The sequence below is a fragment of the Rhipicephalus microplus genome, chromosome X (assembly GCF_043290135.1).
Source record: "Rhipicephalus microplus isolate Deutch F79 chromosome X, USDA_Rmic, whole genome shotgun sequence".
In the NCBI taxonomy this organism is placed as follows: Eukaryota; Metazoa; Arthropoda; class Arachnida; order Ixodida; family Ixodidae; genus Rhipicephalus; species Rhipicephalus microplus.
The window spans coordinates 431,708,591-431,731,532 of NC_134710.1; the positions used below are offsets into that span (position 1 = coordinate 431,708,591).

General features: G+C 44.1%; 1 protein-coding gene across 5 annotated transcripts in view; it reads left to right on the forward strand.

Moving 5' to 3' along the window:
• LOC119160912 (uncharacterized) overlaps positions 1-22,942 on the forward strand; it is a 256,608-nt gene that overhangs the window by 93,610 nt on the left and 140,056 nt on the right. For all 5 annotated transcript variants that reach the window (XM_037413180.2, XM_037413184.2, XM_037413182.2 and 2 more), the window contains 4 exons: positions 4,750-4,867; positions 9,972-10,165; positions 17,626-17,765; positions 19,222-19,283. In XM_037413180.2, the coding sequence (XP_037269077.2) occupies positions 4,750-4,867; positions 9,972-10,165; positions 17,626-17,765; positions 19,222-19,283 (514 nt within the window). The remainder of the gene's footprint in view (positions 1-4,749; positions 4,868-9,971; positions 10,166-17,625; positions 17,766-19,221; positions 19,284-22,942) is intronic.

Genomic DNA, 22,942 nt, shown 5'->3' on the forward strand with positions numbered 1-22,942 from the left:
AGTTATCAATAACGCGCGCGGCAGCCTTCTGCGCGGCAGGGTTCATTTTCAATTCCACATAATCCTGGTATGTCTTGGTGTGCAGCCCTCTCCGTGAAATATTTAGGGCGGAAAAAATATCGTTGAGCGCAGTTTGCCCGTTTCCTGTGCTCATTGCCGCGCGAACCGTGAGCACGTTAATTTCGAAGGGGCCGTGCGCTGCGTCCCCCCCCCCTGCTCTCGGCGAGCTCCATACGGCCCTCAGTTTACCGCACTCGTCACATGTGAGAACAAGTTTCGCGGTTATGCCATATTCGCGGTCTTCCTTAGAGATTCTGCCAGGCCCGCCACACACACTGCACTTCATACACTGAAGAAGTTCGTTGACCAACTCTAAGCTAACGACGGTGAACGGCGTACCAGGCGTTGCGGCTCCATCCGAGTCTCAAAAAAAAGACCGCTTGCGTTTTGTGGCAGACTTCGATGAAAGATCTTGCAGAACATCGCTCGCACGACACTCGATGGCCACTTTTTCAGCGTCGGAAACCAGGGGACTGTCGACGCGCACAGCTCTCGTGCGATCTTGGGACGTGGCTATCGCGTCCGCGATCGCGGGTGCCGCGTTGGTGATAGCGCTGGCACAGCCTGCTTCTTCCGAGTTCTCGGCTCTCGGCGGCAGAAGGTCTCGCTGGTGATAAGGTGCAGGCTCTAGGACGCCGTTTTTGCCTTTTTCCGAACGCATGAGCACTCCGGAACTTCCGATGACCGCCTGCCATTGCACCGAATGCACAGCCATTCTTAAGCCTCTACGCAAAATGGCGGCTTGCACGCCGCTGTCCGGCAGACGAACTCCTTCGCGTCCAATAGGAAACCGGGAACTGCCCCACGTGACAAAAACGCACCAATGATGTGCGAGTATTCAGTTTTTCTTTATGTGCGATAGCTGCGTTGTTGCTAGACGAAAAACGTTCGTCTGCTAGGAACAGATAATAGAAAAATGCGTCTTTAAAATGAGACCAAAATGGCCATGCTACTTGGTGCTGTTCTCGCGCGCTGCGGCGTTGAATACGACCGTTTGAGGTGGTTTCGGAAGCGAAAATGGTCATCAAACTGACTTTGCGACCCAATAACTCGACAAATACGCATTACAGGGCTATAATATTTTAGGAACAGCTTCCTTAGACCTTAATGATTATGAAAAAAAAATACTTCAAAAAAATTGGTTTTTCGGAAAATTTTCGGCCTCCCATACCCGTGTCTCCCCTTAAAAAAAGATGTGAAACATCACACTCCAATAGCTAAGCAACTTACATGCAAACTTTTTTTTTCTTCTTTTAAGTTGCACCTCAGTAATTCGGACTCCAAAGGGGATAGAAAGTCTGTTCGAATTCACCAGAGTTCGAACTAGTGCGCTCCCTATGATAAGCCCTACAGTACACAGTACAGTGGAGTTGACTATTGTAAAACCTCATTAATTTGAACTTAGTTTTTTCGAAATCCCACCTAATTTAAAGTAGTAGTTCCACGGTCCCATATTCTGCAATGCAAGTTTGAGCGGATAATTTGAAGTGGCGGTCAGCACAAGTGTGGTTAATTTGAAACTTTTGGCTGGAGTGGGCCGATTCCGGATCACAATTTCTCCAAAACTCTATGCAAACAACGGCCCTGAAGAGCCACTCGGCAACGTATTTTAGCAATACTAGCGAGTAGTAGCTGAAGCACTTCTGCCTCATTACTTCCAGGATGAAAAATAAAATTATATATAAATGTCACAGTTTTGCCACGAAGGTGTAGCAATGAATGTGATAGCAAGAAATTGGAAGGTCACGCACAGAATGGCAAGCAGATCAAAATGTGACCCACGTTTCTCTCGCACAAATTACGCACGAAACGTACTTGCGGGTACAGATGAACGCGAATCAGCGTCTTGATTGTTAATTCTCTGTGTCTGAAAAGTGCGCCCTTTTTGCAAACGAAGACTGTTCAATGATTGTAGTGACCTTTCAGCGCCCGGTAACTGCAACTGAAGCGTTCTGGTGATAGCCCAAGGCGGGCCAAGATGTATGATCGTCCCCACTGCGAGATAAGCGCACACGTTGAGGTCCACCCTGCCCCCTCTCCACGGGGCAAAGTACACGTGGGAGATGAGAGCACGCGCCGTAACGACGTGGTGACGCACGTTCATTGTGCCATCTTGCTGGTAAAGCTGAAAACACGATAGTTCCCCCCCCCCCCCCCACCCCGAGATGACTGTCATCAGCAGTGATAAGTGGTAGATATACATAGCTTGCGGTTTGAACGTTGAAGGAAGTACTCCTATGTAGCTCAGTGGCAAACGCCTCGCACTCACAATTCAGAGGTCCCACGTTCGATTCCGCACGCCGGAGTCTTTTTCTGGATTATCTTTGTTTCTTGCGTTTTCATATATATATATATAGATAGATATGTATACAGATACAATGAGTGACAGCGACGTCAATGCCCGGAACAAAATCCAGCCGAGAGTGTTCATATAATTTCTATCGCAGTAAAAAAAAAAAAACGATCTTCTGATAAACTGCAATATAGCAGTGACGTGCGAGCACCATGTCTCATGCTTCTCGCAACGTCAGCGCGTCATGATTTATCCATTCTTTCTGGGAATTTAAAGAAAATAATAAAGGTCAGTCTGGAGAAATCCGCGATCTATGCAAACCTCTTAATGCCGGTTTCTCCAGCAATTGGTCCACTTGCACAGATGACAGAGTTCTTGACTGCAACACCTACTTCGAAAACTCGCGTTCGTTGGAGAACTTACCCCTGTAAGTGCGAAATGATGTCACGCAGTGGCAGGGGAAGTACATTTTCATGATTTTCTCCAGCGTACTTCAAGTACAATGCCTTTCATTGGACGCGGACGAGCATGAGTTTGCTAATTTGTGATCGCAGCTGATGCATCAAACTTTGTCGTTTGGCTTGGGTTTGCAAGAAAAGTAGTTTGTGAATGAGCAATTACATTTGAAATAACCGTGGTGCATGTTTCAGGTTTGAATTGAAAGGAGCTTTTCCACATTCAAGTGCGGGCCACTTTGCCAGGACCAATGTACAAGTTCAAATTATCTGATAACTAAAATTATGAGAGATTGATTTACAGGGACCCACAACTGGCCTGAATGGGTGATTAGATTCCAGTGGAAAATAAAAGAGCATGATATATGGTGACAGGTGACAGCATACTTTTTGCATTCTGAGTAGGATTTATATTTTTAACCGGCATGTCACGCCTCTAGCACCAGAGCTATGAAACACAGTTATGAAGTCCTATAACTTTACTGTGAATATTTAAATTGCACCGGAATAAGGGCTTACACTTCGAATATGTATGTTATTGTTCATTTTCGTTTGTTTCTATGTGGCTTACAAAGTAAAAGAAGTGTACCATGAAAAGTGGTGCTGCTTTCGTGGCCTCTGCAGGAAAACGGGTGCAGTTGTGCATATGCGCGGCCACACGGCGTTGCCACAGTAGCTCGATTCCCGTTGCGTCGGGCACTTTTAAGAAGCACACGACGAGCTTTTGAATACAATCGCTGCGGCGCGTAAAGGACCGTTAGCCTACTGCTCTGTGGAGAACTGCTTCATGCAGCAGCTGGTGGTGGCCATGGTAGCGGTCCGTCGGATTCGACGCTGCTGCTATCGTCTGTCAAAACATGTCTGTCAAAGCGTGCGAGCCAAAATTTGTTCCTTTAACTCGCTCAAGTTGTCAAGCGATGACATCGAAGCCGACCAACTGCGGCCGAACGTGAACTATTATGCGTGAATTGTCAATCGCGTGTAAACGTATCGTTTCGTTTTCAAAGACTTGTCTTGGCTCGACTTGGCTAAAGTCGAAAAAACTACTCATGCACGGCCAAAAGTACTTGCTTAAGAAGCCCCGAGAAAGTGCTGTAACTCTTGTAATGTAATTTAGCACGCTAGAAAGCAGCGGTCGCGGGACTGCAGGCTTGACAAATACAACATTACGTGTTCGTACTTAGAGCTTCACTTTTCCTCACTGCTGGCGTTTCACTGGCGTATAATCGCTATCGCAATCACATCCACTATTTGCAGCATGGCTTTTTAAGACTGCATAATCGCCGCAAATTGAAAAATTCTGATTATAAATGTTCTGCGGTGTTTTGCGCGTTACCATTCCGTGTTACAAGCTCTGACAGGTAAGCCTCAAGTTGAACTCAAGAAAACGGGTACCAGGGATATTGGTTGTGGGTCCCTTTAAGAAGGTTTAGCTTTATACACATATTTTTGAGAGTATATGGGGGGATGTTATGGATCAACGCTCACAGCATATATTTTAGAGAGAACCAGGTAATGCTCTCGGTGTTACATATTGCCAAGTTGCAGTTTGTGTGAATTCATTGGTATTGTGCCTTTATTGTGTGTGTGCTTTAATTTGAAAAATAGCTTTGCCTATATAAATGCACATATCGAAATGAAACACTAGAGTCAGCTGGTATTATGAAATTTTTCATTATCATAATTATATTGTATAACACTAGAGTCAGCTGGTATTATGCAATTTTCGATTATCATAACTCTATTGTATAACCAGATTCGGTTAGAATAAAAATTGTTCTGGAAAGTTGAAGAATGTAATATGCTACTCAAAGTGTAATATGTTAATAAGGCTTGACATGAATTTGATCCTGCCTCGAGAGCAGTACTCTGTCGTTTCTTTGAGCAAGTAGTTATCTCTTAGTTAATTATCCTTGTTATTTTTTTTCTCTCTTTCCTCAGGTGGCTATGACTACAATGCTTACCGAAGAGACTACTACAATTACTATCACTATGGCTACGCACCACGCTCGGGCTATGGCTATGGCTATTATGATGAGTTGTACAGAACCAATCCAGCGTGAGTTAAGACTTCTTTGCAAGCCCTTTGTGTGCTGCTGGCATGAAGGAATGCTTTTAGGGAATGAGTGGCTTGAAAGTGTTAGTGTTTGCCCCAATTTTCTTTTTTGCTTTGATTGTTAAGATAAGCATTTGCATTCAGAGCATTCATTTACATTGGAAGCACTCCAATATTCGCCCATGCTTAGAGTATCTTTATGTAGGGGAACTTAGTCGTACAAGCTTTATAATACTTTGTGAAAATTCGCCGATACTGTCCTAGGGTCTCTTGTAGACCACCAAGCTTCACAATTATTCCATTGCATTGAAAACACCTCATAAGGGGGTGTTTAGGCATCTAAGAATCCCTGCTTTTAAATTTCTCGATCTGGCCTCGCCGCGGTGGTCTAGTGGCTAAGGTACTCTGCTGCTGACCCGCAGGTCGCGGGTTCGATTCCCGGCTGCGGCGGCTGCATTTCCGATGGAGGCGGAAATGTTGTAGGCCCGTGTGCTCAGATTTGGGTGCACGTTAAAGAACCCCAGGTGGTCTAAATTTCCGGAGCCCTCCACTACGGCGTCTCTCATAATCATATAGTGGTTTTGGGACGTTAAACCCCACATATCAATCAATCAATCAAAATTTCTCGATCTGACTTTTATGTTTGGCTTTGTGTGTGGTAACCCCAAAATTGAGTTGTAAATGCATTAATGTGCTATACCAGTGGTTGTCAAAGGGGGGTCTGCGAACCCCCTGGGGTCCGTGGAGCCATTTTTACGATCCGCGAAATCCTCACCTGCTTTTTGACATTGTTATTTTTTTACGTATGAAACTTTGTTTAAGCGCGGCTGTGCCTCGTATTGATGAACTGTCCAAAATGAAGTGATGCGCCATGTTTGTTTGATGTTTTTGGCGGCAATAAAAGGCACCTGTTTCACGCTCCAGTTGTGTTAATTTACCTACGTACCCCCCCTCCCTCCCCTCTGCTGCAAGGGGTCCCCCATTCCTTCCACCAGTCCACTAGGTGTCCCCGACACATCCATGGCTGAGAACCACTGTACCATAGAATTACCACGAAAATAATTATCACCAACGTTTTTTAAATATCACTTCAAAATGCCCACCTAAAGTCATAAAAAACTGTGCTTTGTTTCAAACATCAGGTGCAATGCTGTGGAAGCTATGCAAGACGTTTGGTTAGCAAAACATATCACTCTGCTAGTCTCGTGGTCAGCTTTTGTCGTTAAAAACGTTTATGTCAGCATGTAGTTGTGAATGCTTGCGTGAGCATTTACGACTACACACATGACTCGTCATGACAACCTGCAAAACAAAATACCAAGGAATGAAAACAAGAACAAGCTAACCGATCCAGCCGTGTACAGTTAAACCTAGATGACAGATACCCGGAAAAAATTCGTCATGAAGAGGTTTTCGTTATATACAGGTTTGGTAAGAAAATTCGAAAAATAAATGCACAAATTAAACAAAAGGGGAACTGAAGGCAGAGCTAGCCCGAGATACTTATTTGGCGGTAAAAAATGCATTATTATTGCGATAGTGATTATATAGAACTCTCGATGGGTTTTCGCCATGTTCCGTCCCAAGTCCAAATTGATAACTAATATGCCATAGCGCATTGTAAGGTTTACAGGCTGATAAAAGCCTGCGAGTGCTGTTGAAGCAGAGAGCAAATGAGCTGAGCCTTCTTTATCACCTGGAAGGTGCATACGATAACATCCCCCTGCGTCTTAGCACTGCCGTTGAATGCTCAAATAGAAAAGAAACCACCCGTCTTGAACGAGCATGAAAAAACGCAGGGAGTAGCAACAATGAACTTTTATTTCAAGGTCGCGATCGCTGGCGCATGTGCTATCTGGGCAAGCATCAGTGTGCATTCAATACGAAGAGACTGTGAAAAGAGCACTCCTCTCTGGAGCGACCATATTTGCTTACACCAATGTTTTGTAGAAGTTCCGCAAGATGGGATCCAAAATAGTTGGCTGCCAGCCTTACTTCGTGATAACATTACAGTTTTTTGCTATGCTGTTCATTGCATTGCATTTAATGCACCATTGTGTTGTTGCCAGAGGTAATCGGCAAGGCTATGGTCCCGTGAACTTGCGGCGCAGGACGGAAGCGCGTGACGGGTCAACCTCCAATGATCCATCATTGTCACCATGGTTTTGAAAAGTTTCCATCAGGGCCCAATCTGTCAGCCCGTCAATGTTGATCCCACGTTTGTTTGCATTTAGAAAAGGAAAAGATTAGAAATAAAAGCAAAGCTGGACATCGTCGGGGGGCCATACCATGCACACACAGTGAAACCATGCAAGCGCACATGGTGTCAAAAACGAAGAATGAACGACACGGATACCGCGAAAAACTATTTTAGTTAAAATGCCATTCGTATGCAGCGCGGCCCCACATATGTGACGCTAACTAAAAGCCTGGCGCTGCCAATGCAAAAGCAGTTTTCTTTTTGTTTGTTTTTATTTTGAGGAAGGCGGAGGGCACATTCGGGCTTGCGCCTGCAGTGGCAAGAACAGCGGCAACGCTGGCTCGTGGGGCGCAGGCCCGCCGCCCGCCTGCCTGCCTGGCGCCTCGCGGCCGCCGCTACCGCTTCGTTGGCAATGAGGCTACCATACAAGATGCATGGTTGTGCCAAAATGACAAAATCGAGGGCAACACTCCTAGATTGTCTATGGCGAAAACTCGTTATATCAAGGATGTCTCCTGCGGTTAATTTGTTATCTAGAGGTTGCAAATACATGTGCTTCTATGAAGTAACGGTGGGGAATAAAAAAAATTTTGTTATATCAAGGAATTCGTTATATGGAAGCTCGTTATTAGCAGTTTTATGTGCAAGAAGTTTGGTTACCAAAATGTATCACTCTGCTCGTCTCGTTCGTCAGCTTTTGTCATTGTAAACGATTTTGTGAGCATTTACAATCACACACTTGACGAGTCGCGACAATCTGCAAAACAAAATACCAAAGAACAAAAACAAGAACACACTAATCAATGCAGCCATGTAGTAACAACAGTATAATGGGGTTTGTTTACTTGTAAGTTACAAAATGTGCTCATTGCATGCTGAGCCAAAATAACTAAAAAATTATTTTGGGGTTTAAAAACATTGAACTGTTTTTTAATACAAACGCATCAACTGCAAAAGTCTTGTTAACCTCTGCAGAGTTGCACCTGATGTGTGAAACGTAGTATAATGACCTACTGCTATGAAGCCATAAGATCACGCTGGCTTTTTTCGTGATGTTGAGAGCGCACTCTTTGAATCTGAGCCCTGCATGTGAATGAAACTACTGTAGACTCCGATTAAACGAAACTCTCTTAAATTAAATTACTGCTTAAATGGAACAACAGCCACTAATATGTTTGGTTTTCTACTTGAATATTGTTACCCTGTTTATCTCTCCCTAAACGAAAAGAAAACGCATTTTCGTGGTCCCTTCAGGTTTCGTTTAAAAGGAGTCTACTGTATGTGGGTGCTGCAGCAGGAGTGTAAAGCACCAGGTGCATTTTTCTAAAAGACATGTGACGCATCCACTGATGTAAGCAGGTCAACAACAGAGTGAAGGGAGTCAGGAACAAAAGCTGTAGTTGTGCACCGGCAGTGATATTGTGTGCGCCCCGCGAACTTGTCCGTGATGTCGCCAATACAGTGGAACTTCGATTATACGTCTCCGGTTTCGCGACGACCCGCATTTTACGACAAATCGGTTAGGTTCCGGCAAAATCTCCATAGAAATAATGTGCTGAAAACCTTGGTTATACGATGCAGTTTTATGCTGACCCATTCAGATTTCATCCAGAAGAAAAAAGAACGCCTTTACTGGAATCAAACGTGGGCCAAATATTCAAGAGTGCAAAATATAAACTTGCGTTTCCTTAAGGTTACGATTAGAAAAGTAGAGAGCTAGACAGATATCTTCTTAGAATGAAAAATTTATTCTCCTGGATGTTCATGCGCTTCTACACACGCTGAAATTGCTTGCGTACATATCGAAGGTCGTTACCTAGTCAAGCTCTATCCACACAAAGTAGCTTCAGCCAGCCGAAAAGCTGATATTTTCAAGTTTTCGGTCCAAGGAAACATTGTCTGGTCAACATACAACTGACCTCCTGCCTTTGTGGCACTCGCAGTCACAGGCTTGCGGACGCTTAAGGGTGCAACGCAGCTGTTCTCACTGTGCAAGATTACTTTCACTTGACGTCGACGTTCATACTAACAGCGGGACATACTAGTTGCACTTCACAAGGCCACAAATTACAGCGTGCATAGCTCAGTCGCACACGATGGCATTCTACGCACACTCGTGGTCGGTCGCCATTATGCGACACTCTGTATGACTCTTTTGATGGACGGCTATTCGGCAACGTGGTTTTGGTTTCGTTTTCACACGCAGTCAATTTTTGGACTCCATTTATTTGTGGAAAGATGCACATTGGATTCAATTCTTATTAAATTTTAGAATAGAGACTTTCAACTAATGCTGCCATTAGTTGTCGCTGGCCAGAATAATTTAATCTACCTTTCTAGCAGAGGCACAAGGTCGTGCCGTGGGCTTATTCAGGCGGTCTATACCCATTTTTGGAGTAAGCTGAGTGTCATTGCTATATTAGTTTTTCAATTATACGACGCCCGGGTCATATGACGGTTTTGCGTGGTCCCCTGAAAGTCGTATAATCGGGGTTCCACTGTACTTGCTGTGCTCGTGAAACATCATACAGGGTTCCTGACCTGTGTCACACTCGCGGCAATATCACTAGGTGCTGCCAACTCACATGAGCATTCAAACTTATAAAATCTCAGGGAAATACTAGTATTATATTTGCATTTTTACATAGTAATTATTCTGCAAACTTTTTATGCTACTTTTATAACTTGGAATGAATAGAGACTTGGATGTATTCTTGTTAATGTATTACCACCACCCCAATTATTGCATTAATAAGTAGGTTTTATTGTCAACAGGTGAGTGTGTTGTTGCAGTACTCTTTATTGTTTGGGCTGGGTTTTAGAGATTGCATTCTAGAAGCCTTGCTAGAAGAGCTGTTATCTTTCATAATTAAAACAGTCTTGTTCTGTGTCATTTATGATCTGCAGCTACAAGCAGCAAGTGGATGCCTACTATGCTCGGCTAGGCTATAACCCGGCACAAGTAATGGAGCGCCTGAGTGTACATTCTGGCCGGTCATCGGCCAATGGAGATTCGCGCCGTGATGAGAGCTTTGCTAGCAACACGGAAGATGATTGTGACCCCAGCATTCTTGACCACGAGTCCTCACGGCTCGACCATGGTGAGATATTATGGTGTATGTGTATATATCTGGGAAGGCACAGCTGCTCAAAACTAAAATAGAAAATGCAAAACTGTACAAGGAGATCAAGTCGCACTGTGTAAATACAGCACTATGGTATCAGGATTCATTTGGGAAAAGTATGTCTGGTCACCAGAGACACACTTACAAAAAGGAAACAGTATGCTATGTTCGGCTTCCTATCCAAAAAAGGACCATAGTAATAACTTGAATGGAGAACAGGAATAAACGAAGAAAAAGTGTGAGAGAGATTATTTTAATGAAACTTTGCCTGTGACATTTTTTTCTTGTGACTGTGGCGAATAGAAGAATTCTTCACTGTGGAGAAGGAGGGGTGTCTGAGTAATGTCGGGCACTGGTCATCCCCGCAGCATAAATTGGGTATTCTAGGGGTGCATGGTTCGGTGTGCAGTGCTGTCCTATTGGCCGCGAGATCGAGCAGAATCGCCGCCTGGCGGCAACTGGCCGAAACAATGAAGTGTGAATTGCTCCTTGCATCGTCTGCTAGCCACGTCTTGTTTCTATGTGCGCGTACGTCATGCACGTTCTCAAAGCGTGGTTTGTCCGGTCATGTGAGCACGAGTGTGACTGTTTCTACGTATGCCTGAAACGACGTGCGAAAGCATTTGGTCTTAATCAGCTGCTAATGCATTGTAATAAGATCATCAAGGGAAATTTTTCCAGAGTGCTGTTTATTGTCGTTGTACCCTCCATTCACGAGAATAATTGCAGAGTTGGTGCCACTTTCTGTTTCAAGCACATCGCAAAAGGCTCTTGGCATACTTGGAAACATGAGGACTATTAAATGCTGTGTGATTGTAGCGTGTTATGGCGACTCTGTCGTAAAAAAAAAAAGAAAAAAGAAGAAGGGTCTCGGCCATGCACTTGCACACTGTTGTGAAGTGCACAACTACGGCACTGTAGTTTATCGATCATGCGAGGAGCCTTAGTTGTGGTTATCTGGCCAGCGTAGCACTACATAGAAATTTTACTATCACATAAATTGTGAGACTTCGGTACTTACACTGTACTTAAAACAGAGTTACCTTGCTCAACTGTCTGCTTACATTTAAGAACGCTTTAAAAAACCCAGAGGTTGAAAGTTCATTCAGACGACTTGCCTTATATATAATGTCGTATAATTTCACTGAAAGCTTTATCATTTTTACATTGTCTTCTGCGTTTGTGTGGCATTATTAGTCACCGATAGTAGGCAGTGGTCTTCTTTGTCTGAAAAAAAAAAAAAAAAAAAACATGCTTGTTATATTAACCAGGCCTTTGTTGTGGCACCATCATGCACGTAATTTATCGATGAAGGCTTTTTGCTGAACTCTTGTATAATATTTTTACTGGTGCAAGAACATGTGCGAACACGTGGTAAAGGCAGAGTAACGCAACGCGCCGTCACCCGTTAAGTTTTCCTGACTAAACTTATCGACTGTGTCGCATTACATGGTGAACGGAATGTGAGAAAATAAAAGTATGCGTATAAGGTGCGAACGGCAGTATTGAACGAATCGCACAGATATTATGGCCTTTTTATGATCTTTCTTTCTTTCTTTTTTATAGTATGCAGATAACGAAAATGTAAATAAGTAGTTCAGTCAAGCTACAGCAGTAGGTAGCAAATGTAACACAAGCTAACCACGTACAAACAACACAGCAAAGGCGTGATTTAGTGCGAAAGCGTGAAGAGAGTCACCTAGGGCGAGCATCCCTACGAAAAGCAGAATGCGTTTTCTTCGCGGGTAAAGTTGACGTTACATAGGTGTCATGTACCAATTCAGTAGTGAAGAACGTACCGTATTTACTCGCATAATTCTCGCACCCCCTACATCGCCCATGAAAAATACGATTTTTTTTTTTCCTCGAGTAATTATCGCACCCCCGAAAACTGCCGCAATAATGTCGTCTGCTCATTCCAGCCACTGATGATGATAGCAGGCACCATCTCTTAAGCATCAAGCGTACTATTGCGCGAAGATTCAATCCAATCCAAGCCAAGCTGAAGTGGCCAGTGCACGTTGCGGCATGTTTTGTATGTTGTGTCGGTAATCTTGGCACGTTATGGGGCGATAATGAAGCCACACGGCTGCTTCAAGTTGCAAGTGATAGATCATGCGCTAAACAACGGCAACAGGGCCACCGGTAGGCCCTTCGGAGCCTACGAGTTTTGTGTTCGCTACTGGTGACGGCAGCTGAAAGCCACCAAGACGCGTTGGGCCTGCCGTGTGCCTAAAACTAGGATTGATGGTAAACTTTATTTCTTCAGAAGGAAACTGCGGACGATTCTGTTAAATAGCCATCAGCCCTATACTGACGTCCTACGCTTACCTTGTGAGGCCTCCTGTTGAGTGCCGACTGCTACCGCTACGCCCGCAACGCCCACAAGTTTCGCGTATGGTATTCTAATTCTCGACTATTTGCTTCCACTTTTTGTGTCTCAAGTAAATCTTGCCTTGTGTTGAACCTCTGCTTTTATTGTTGAGGTAAGTTCTACTTAGTACTTCTTAAAGCTTGCTGTAAGTTGCTGGTGTGAGAATCTTAATTTGCGGCCACTTCGTTTTCTTTTTCGCTCTCTGCATTTTCGTGGAAAGTTTTCCCCGCGTAATTCTCGCACCCCCCAACTTTGCATCAGTTTTCTGGCAAAAAAAGTGCGAGGATTATGCGAGTAAATACGGTAGATACTAACAGTAAACTATAGTCAACGCATTTTATCGGCCGACAGTCATCCCAAACCACACGCAACGAAGCACCGCTGCCTGTATTTGTATACGCTACGCCGACGACTGCTATCTATACTTGTGTGGGGCCGGTGCTGCCACCTTTAGCCCGGTCTTGGCGCAAATAACTAAAGATTGACAAAAATAGTTAGTTCTGTTTCACCTAGGTACCCATGTTGCCGCTAAGCTCAACAACATGGTTTTGATTCCTGGACACAGTGGCTTCATTTCAATTAAGAGTGAAAGTGAAAGGAACTTGGGTACCGTAAAAACCCACATTTAGGTTGGACCCGCATATAGTCCGAGGTGCATTTCAGGCATAGCAAATGCTAGAAAAAAAGTTTACACCTGAATATAGGCCGAGGAAAACAGAAAAAATACATTTATCTACACTCGATTACTCCTGACGAGCTGTCATCCGAAGCTTCCGTGTTGGACATGTCCTCTCACAGGGCCTCGTCGTCAGTGCCATCCAGGAAGTTTGAGATAGGGCACTTTTTCAAGGAACAGCAAATGAGCTCCTCAGGAATGTGAACCTAGCCTCGGCGATGCACGAGCGTAGCATCGCTGACGAGGCCTGCTTCAGTCGTCCGGTAGGGGTCACTTTTGGATCTCATCTACTCCATGTACAGGCGCTTGGTGTTGTCTTTAAATGGCTTATTGATGCACACATCAAGGAGCTAAAGCTGGGATGTCATTTTTGAAAGAAATATGCTTTCTTAGTGCGCAGGGAATGTTTCAGAAAGACAGATAGGACAGAGTGCAACATCAATGATCAAACTTATGCACGCCTGTCTCGAACAGGCAGGAAAGGAAAAAAGAGCCCGATGTACTTGAAATATACTACTCCAAAGGAGTGACTACTTGGGCTGGTTGGTATTGCATTTTAGAAAGAAATATATTTTCTTAGTGCGCACAGCACATTTCAGAAAGAAGACAGATAGAATAGAGCGCACATAGGACACTGTGGTCTGTCCTATCTGTCTTCTTTCTGAAACGTTTCCTGCGCACTAAGAAAGCATATTTTTTTCAAAAATGCAATACCATCCAGCCCAAGTAGCTACTCTTTTGGAATGTCATCCCTCCTGTGATAACGATGAGCTCAGTGCAGGAGTCGCATAACAATCGCTTCACTGAGTTCACCAGATGACACCAAAATGCGCCGAGCACAAGCATAGATGGGAGCTCTAATTATGCTCCAGGTCGTCAACACCACACGGACTTTTATCCAGTCAAGTACGAGCAATTCATCCATCCACCCTTTTGTCCTGGCAGTGAACGACAACATTTCTTAGGGACTCTTTCCCCTTCAACAGTGTCTTTCATTTGAACACTACTTAGGTTGGCAGCTTGCGTCTATCTGCCGTGCAGGCCAGCATTACAGTCACCCGCGCTTTCTCATTCCTAGTTGATTGCACGGTAACTTCTCTGGAGCATTCGTGAACTGTCAGAGTCAAGGGCATATCGAGGTAGACAGGTGTCTGATCAGCATTTCCAATCTGGCCCAGCTGAAAGGAGACTACCGTTTGCAAGGAAATCACGTGCTTCTGAAAGCCAACAAGCAGCTCTTCGTAGTTTTTTGGCAGCTTCTGTGATATTGACGTACGCCGACGTAGGGAGAATCCAGCGCAGCGCATAAAGCGGGACACCCAATGCTTGCTCGCCTTGAAGACTGCCTGCTTAATGCCTTGATCTCACATGACCTCCATTGCCTTTGCTTGCAGCAGCTTCATGTTGACAGCGAGCTGTGCTGCCCGTTGCTCCCAAACAAAGTTCGCCAGTTATATCTCAACGTCAGGAAATGAAATGCTCCATGTTTCGGACCCCGAAAACTTCTCCGCTGGCCGCTGCACGCAAAGAGGGCCTATTTCTGCTTCCTTCAGCCGCAAGTGCACCATTTGTCCTTGCCGAACTGTCGCCCGGCAGCACAGTTACCAATGGTTTCAGCAGCTAAGATTGCCTTCCTTTTAGAGGCAACCGAATACTGCCTTCGCAGAGCTGGCATGGCATAAAGTCACAGACTTAAAGTCGTGGCCGTTGTTACGTGCGTCAAGTGGTTACAATGGCCACTGTGGCTTGCCTGTAGGACTAAAGTCACAAACGCTACAACGATACCGTATTTACTCGATTCTACCGCGCCCTCGATTGTAACGCGCACCCGATTTCCATGACGAAAAAAAAAAAGTAAGACATCGATTGCAACGCGCACCCATTTTTCTCGCTGGCCCGCACGATCACACCACTCGAAAAAAATGGCTCCTTTCAGGAGCGTTTTCTATATAAATATGAGGTACGGGGGAAGTTTGTGCCCATCTGACGTGTAACAGAGCATTGCCATCACTGTAGTTTTACCGTGGACCGATGTCAGCACGCGAACTTGCTTCACCCCCTTCTTCTCGACGGTTGTGGTGCCAGGCATGTCGAAGTAAAGAGGCGTCTGATCGGCATTCCCGATTTGCCCAAGCAGGTAGTTGTTGTGCCGCAAGTTTAGGACCAACCTCTGAAAACTGTGAAGATTTTCATCGTACTTCTCCGCAAAACTTTTCGCATATGCCTGTTCACCTTCAGAGGGAAAAGCCTTTCCTCTTCATAAAGTTAGTTAGCCAGCACCTGCTCCTGCTCGCTTTAAACTGGCTCCGCATTAGACCTTTTTCTAAGGCTAATTGCATAGCCCGCACTTGGAGCAGTTTGGTCCTCACGGGACGCTGTGCCGCTCGCTGCTCAAGCACATACTCGTCGAGCAGCTCTTCAATTTGTGGAAACCGACCCTGCTGTGATTGCTGTTGACAATCTTCTGCTTTTGTTTCCGCCAGACCTGCACGCACGTTTCCGGAACTCCGAACGATCGCGATGCGGCTCGATTTCCGTCCTTTTCTGCACACGCGATGTCTTTTCTTTTAAAAGCGGCATCGTGGTGCACTCGAGTTTTTGGAGTCAGCCCTTCCATGTTGTCGATGCTAATTCACTACAAGATGACGAACTCCTCAGCACACGTACGAAGTGCCGCACATGGGAAACACATAGGCAGAAATGGCCGACACGCCATGCCGACGCGCGTAGGGGGCGGGCGTATTCATTTTTTTCTTACTCGATTCTAACGCGCATGCGATTTATGAACTCGCTTAAGCGGAAAAAAGGTGCGCATAAGATTCGAGTAATTACGGTACTTACTGCAGAAGCGTGCAGACACTTGTTGATGATGATAGCACCACGACGTATTGCCGATATCTAAACTACGAATTCGGGCCGAAAATTCTTGGAATCGGCATGTTGTTCGGGGCAGAAATATTGCATAGTAAAATCTAGAAAAAAAAAACCTTGGGCTATACGTGGGTTTTCACAGTACTTAGATTTAGGGGTACTCTGCTAGAATCCCAGGTTATCAAAATTAATTTGTTACAAACATCACAGCATGCTTCATAATGCACCATACGAAAAATCCTTGGAATGCAGGGTGTCGCTACAAGCTCTAGTTACACTTCGTGTTTCAAGGATTTTTCATCTCTCCAAGTTTTCATGTTCGCCTAAACCTTTGCTTTATTTGGATAATCTATCATATTGTGGTTCTAGCTCTCAAAACCAGAGGGCTCAATTACAGTATGAAATTCATTTTCGCCGTTGGGTGGCATTAGCAACGGGACACTTCTCCTTCATGTTGTTCTGTGTAGCCAGTGGTAGTTTCTGGCTATGTTGAAAAGTGCTGCAGGGCCACTTAAAATTCATTTGTCCCCTTTTGCAGCATCCAGCAAGACATTGTGGTTTTATTGGCAGTGAATATTTGGGCAGTACACGATGCTATTGCGACGTTAGGCGAAGTAAACTTGTGTGGACACAGCCGAGTGCAACATTCAGTGACATAAATGTGGTGGGGGACAGTAGATTAATGTTGTGTCACAGCGCTATGCTTTTTCATGGTATTTCCGAGGGAATGCAACTGCTGTCCAATTCAGACAAGTTGATATCTGTGTTCGGTGTGTCTGGGATGAGATTTGTCTCTGCTAATGGAAGACAGGTTCCTGATCATACACCGTGTTAGAAGACTTGAAGTTAACAGTTATTTCATGAAAGAATGAAAGTAGTGTACGTCTAAGGGTATGTTTTTCTTGGCTAGGCACAATATTAATGAGCTCTAACAGACAATCATGCCAAGGAAAGTATTGGAGATGTTATTAGAAGCAATTGTAATGTAAAATTGTGAAGAAAGAAAAGTAGATCATAGTATAACTTGCCGTGGGCAGAGACCAAACTTGTAACCTTCGAATAATGCGTCCGATGCTCTACCAACTGAGGTACAACGGCGGCTATTCCCCCTTCCACTTTATTGGGTATGTAGTATGTGCATTAAGCGTGGGAGCGTAAGTCAGTGCCACCAGTAGCCGTGACGACGAGTGTGGAATACTATTTTTCTTCCTGTTTGGCGTCGCATAGAATGTGAATGTATGACAAGCAGGCAGCTGGCCAATAATCTCTTGTATACATCCTGAAGGCACTAAGTCTGCCAGAACGAGACCCGCACTATGAATGAAGGAAAGAAGTGTGCATTTAAGGGCTCGTGAAAGAATGATTCACGTAGCAACTTTGCATTTATTGGTTTTTATCATAGTACATTCGGCAATGACTGGTCACAGGTGCCTGTGACTACTGCCTTACCAGGGTGTGCCTCTCCGCCCTTGAAGATGTTCTTTTTTTTTTTTTTCCACATCATTGCATTTACAGTGCCTCAGCCAGAAGAGGTCAAGAAATTCTCTCGACCACATCCACTGGCTCGCTTTTGTGGCACAAATGGTTTGCTCAAGCTGATACCAACCCTAAGCAGTGGGGACCTGCCACCTCCTATTGAAATTCACAGCCTCAAGGTAGGATTCTTGTGACAGCATCTAGTCGCTCTTCAGAATTACTTGGATGGAACTTCCATTGCTTTCCTGGTAGTCTTACATATAATGTATCTATGCTTGTTATTGTGTTGTGTGCAATGTAATATATGTATTCTGTTCACTTGAGGCATGTATGTTTTAGTCCTGCCAAGTGTGAAATTCAGTCCGTTGTGGGAGTTTCAAGAAGTTAAACTATTTAGAGAAAGAGCTGAAGGCCAGGCTTGTTCGCAACGCACACTGAGAGAAAAAGAAAAGGAGAGAAGCTAGAGAGAAAAGTGGTGAACCTGCAACAAGATTATTTTTGTCTGCTCAAAATGGCGTATATAACCAGGATAAGTAAACGTAAGCACAATCAAAACGTCTCATGCACAATTGAATGGCATGCCTAGCAATGATGGCAGCATATTATCGTTATGCAACCTGACTTTTCATATAAGATGAGGGAGAGAGATAAACGGCTCATACTTTTTTTCTTGCACATGAAATATGGAATGAGCAGCCTGTCATACCATGTGTCATGCTTGCTCAATCAATTTGAAAAAAAAAAAAAAAAAAACGGCATTTGCATTTAAAGAATCTTTTTAAAGAAATTTAGTAAAGTAGCATGTGGTTGAGCACTTGTCTTCAAACCAGTAGGGCATATTATACTATCTCTATAAAATGATTTGCCTGTTGCATATTTTGTTCTAAACTTTTCAGTTCTTGTTTGAAGTTGAATTTATATGCATGCTTCATTTTTCCATTAGCTAAGTATGATGTCTATATATGAATGCATAATAGCCTTTATAGCATATACGAATTTCGTAGGTCCAATTTGTGTAGAATAATGTGTACATTTTCAATATTGTACACAGTTTTTGCTTGCTCTGTTTTACATTTTTTAACTTAATCTGTTTGCTCAAACTGTGCACTTCATATTTATCATGTATTAATTTTGATGTATATCTTTACTTTTGAGTTCCCCACTACTTATGAAAACCAGAAATGTTTAGTAAAAATGTAGAACTAAAGATGTTTAGATGCATGTTATGTTGTTTTTTGGCTGTCAAGAATTGGGGCAAAGACCTTTGTCAAGCTGCTAGATAGCAGGTTTTTGTTCTTGTCCTCGCGTTCATAATCTTTATTTGTGGAATGCCGAATAAAATTGATTGATTGATTGATTGACATTAGCCAACAACAAATGTGCTAGTATAATTTGTGCTACGAATGTGTAGATGGTGTGTCTTGGAATTGAGCCTGTGTGCTGACTGTGATGCAGTATTGGGGCTTTTCAGATTCTGTGAACTAAAGGGACCTTTGTGTAGACGAAGTCCTTTGCTCGGCTTGTGTGCATGCTGGTTTGCGTTCCCCTTCTGTGTCTGCTGGTTCGCACCTGCACTTCTGTATGTGGAGTGAACTGTCTACTTATTGCTTTTTTCTATTGTGTTCTCTTATGCAGCACCTGTTCCAAAAGGATCCGCAATTTCACGAGTTGCAAGCATTTCCAGGGCCTTTGGTCAGGTTAGCTGCGACATTATTTTCCTCGCTGCACTCATACTTTGTGCACACATTTGAGTGGTTATTATGGATGATGCCTTGATTATCTACAAATATCTATTTCTTCATTTTTACTGCTGTGCTCTAGAAACATTTTCTTCTAAGAAAAGCAGGTGTACCAAAACTAATGCATAGTTGGCAGTTATTACAGTGGTAAATTATTTTATTTTATTTATTTATTATTTAACAATACTGTGACCCTTTGCCCAGGATTATGCAGGAAGTGGATAGTAAAGGTACACATGAGCATGGGAGTAATAGAAATGAGTTGGAGAAAAGTGGGATAAAAAAAGCTAAGTCGCAACAAAAATTTGCCAGCAAGCACTCTGGCAATCAGCATAAGAAATCAACATAAGATTCTGGTGTATTCAATCCCCTTGATAGATCCCCAGCCATAAGCAGCATTTCTATCAGCTGGGCCGAGCCTTCTGTTCCCACGTCTTAGACAGTGGCTGGCATGTTGAGCGTGTAATACATAGTAAAAATTTTTGAATTCTGTGCAATAACCAGAAACTATAAAACTGAACATCAATACAATAGTTGAACCCATCTATAACGAACTTAGAAGGGCCCCGAAAAATGGTCATTATGTCACTAGTTTGGTGTATATAAAATTGCCCTCCAAAAGGGGGGCAAATCAGCAACCAAGTAATTTTTTTTTTACTTGCAGTTTTATTAAAAAGCGACACTACCATCTCTGGTGAGATTTAAGCCTTTTTGTTTTGTTAAGGGGCACCTGCTGCGTGCCTCTGAGTGAACTAAACTGACTTTGCTATCAATTAAATTTAACTCTATCAGAAGAGTGCACAGTGCCCTTGAAGAAATTCTCCCAGATGTTTTGAAAATCTCCATTTGCCGTAATCAGCCTTTTTAAGTGCACCAAGAGTTGTTTTGCTTCTACTGGAGAAGTATGATGAAAGTCTGTGCATGGGTTCGTGGGTGTGGCGATTTTCCTGTCGGGTTTACACAGTAGGGATAAGGTTCCGGTGAATGAGGCTTACGGCACGGCTCTGCAATGCTGTGGTGGTTCGCATGACGAGGCACACCGCACTGGGGTTGCTGTCTAATGAAAGGGTGCAGTATACAGTCAAAGCCAGGTATATTGAACTCGCCAAAAAGCGTTTATTAGTTTGATATATGGCATAATTAGATATAGGCCCGCTATAGGATTTGATCACACAAAGGCACACCCAATAATAAAAGTGTCTATTCTATTAGTTATATGGTGGCTTACTTGGGTGCCCTACTTTGGAACAAAATAGTCCTGGATTTTTTTCTGTTTCAATGACTTCACTGCCTGCGGAGCAGCTGAGGCCGTAACCTTCTATGTTCACGCAATAGTGCAGGACGAACACAAGCGCACTAATCACTCCGAAGGCAACAGGCCATCGTCAATTTCCTAGTTGCAGTCGCATTGGCTCGTGGTTGGCACGACGTCTGCAGCGTAGTCGTCTTATGGCTGGCTCATGATGGCGACATCATCGTCCGCACTGACGAACTCATCGAATGTCTATCCGTCAATAGCACCCGAGAACTCTGCCAGCTCGCTCCAAGCTTCGGTGAAAACACTTGCAGTGTCTTCAGTGCTGTCATCGGAATTTGGGGTGTCATCACCAGGCATGCGGAAGCCGGCATGCCTAAAGCAGTTTGGATTGTCTCCTCCGTGACATCTGCCCACGATCTACACAGCATAGAAAGAGCTCGGAGCGAGTCGGATCTTCAGCTCCCTGTCGACACCAAAGTTCTGCAGGAGCCTCTTCACCAGACACTTCCGATAGCCAGCTTTTAGTGCGCGTATGACACATTGATACAGTGGTTGTAGATCAGACGTAGTGTTTGGGGGCAAAAAAATGCAGCTCGATGTTACTGAAGGTTGTACTGCAGTGGTGCGATGGACAATTGTCCATGAGCAGGCACACCTTGCGATTTTCGCCGACCAAATCATCATTCCACGACGATAGCCACCTGCTGAAAAGTTCCCCGTTTATCCACGCTTTTGAGTTTGCTCGGTAGGTAAGTGGAAGAGGCAGCGCATTTCAAAAATGCCGCGGGGCTGTGCTTTCCCGATGACTTGAGGTCAAAGCTTTTTCGATCCGTCTGTACAACAGCTCGGACACATGGGCTTTGTCTGCCTTGCCACTGCAAGTCTTGTCGCCCCGACATACGAGGTGTCTTGTTTGGCAACATTTGCCAAAATAGAGTGGTTTCATTCGCATTGAAGATATCTTGGGCTCTATATTTTGCTGTGATGTCTCGCCAGTTTTCCTCGAGCCATTTGTCTACACTGTCCAGGTCCACTTCTCTGCTTTCACCCGTAACTGCTTTGCCAACGATGTGCCGTTCTTTGCACTGTTGGAGCTATCCGGAACCGCCTTGGAAATCATCCCTGCCAAGCAAGAAAGGAAGGTCTTTGGCTTTCTGCTCAATCATGGGGCCGGATATCGGTATGTTTTGCGACCGAACATCCACAAACCACTTGTAAACGGCGGCTTCAAGATCTTCGTACACAGCAGCGCGCACACATCGGGTGCCACGGGCACCTGGCCTTTTGTCCGACTTGGCCCTGATGGCTGCCTTGTTCTACTGGATAGTACTCAAGGTGCTCCTTGGAATCTTGTACGCGGCAATGATTTCGGACTTCTTCTCAATGTGCTTGACCTGATTTACGATTTCGAGTTTCGCGGCAAATGGGAAATTCTGCCTCTTTGCACAAGCCATGACAACACCGCGCCAAGAAAGTTCACAGAGCACCAACAGGTAACACCATGAGCATCGACCATGCTGGATAAGGACTCGAGGGGAAGAGGCAGCCGCAGGCACACAAACATAAAGAAAGAAAAAATGGCGCTCACTTGTACTGCATTTGCGCCTTGGAGAGAGCATGATGGCCTCTGATTGGCTGTAAGCACTGAGAGCGGGCCAGGATCATTTTTTGCAGGGGGGTGTTCACACGTGCACAGCCGGGTCGAAACCTCTTTTTCAAGGGTGGTTACATTAAAATTAGGCATTGATTGATGATTACATTATAATTAGGCATTGAAACACATTACAATTAGGCATTAAAACACATTACAATTAGGCATTGATGTTATCTCATTTAAATTTTTTTAAAAGCGTTTTTAAACCCTAACTGCACGCAATGAACAGAAAGCTGAGGTGTAAGGTCCACAAGTTTATCAGCCATATACTGCTAATCAGACCTCTTAAAGAAATTCTGAATTGTAGACTTGTGTGAATATTTGAATGCTTCGAATATTCAAACGAATAGTTGAGTATTCGAATTCGCTTGGATTCGAATTAAAATTATCGAGTATTTTCGAAGTATTCGCAATGAACGAATAGGTGTATATTAATCCGCTTGTCACCTGTAAAGATGGTTTCGCTGCAATGTAAAAGTGCTAAGCCGTAAAAGCACATATTCGAAAGAAGTTTGTTTTGCTGCGAAACCCCTCTTCAAATTTAAAGGGGCCCTGCAACACTTACGGAACATGTTCAGAAAACGCTGCCGATCGGTAGTAAAGGCTACCGAGAACACGCAAGGCAAATATTGTAGCGCAGCACGCGGCCTGTAATTAATAATAAATTTTGAAAGGTAAAAATTGCTTACTTCCTTTGGCAAATGA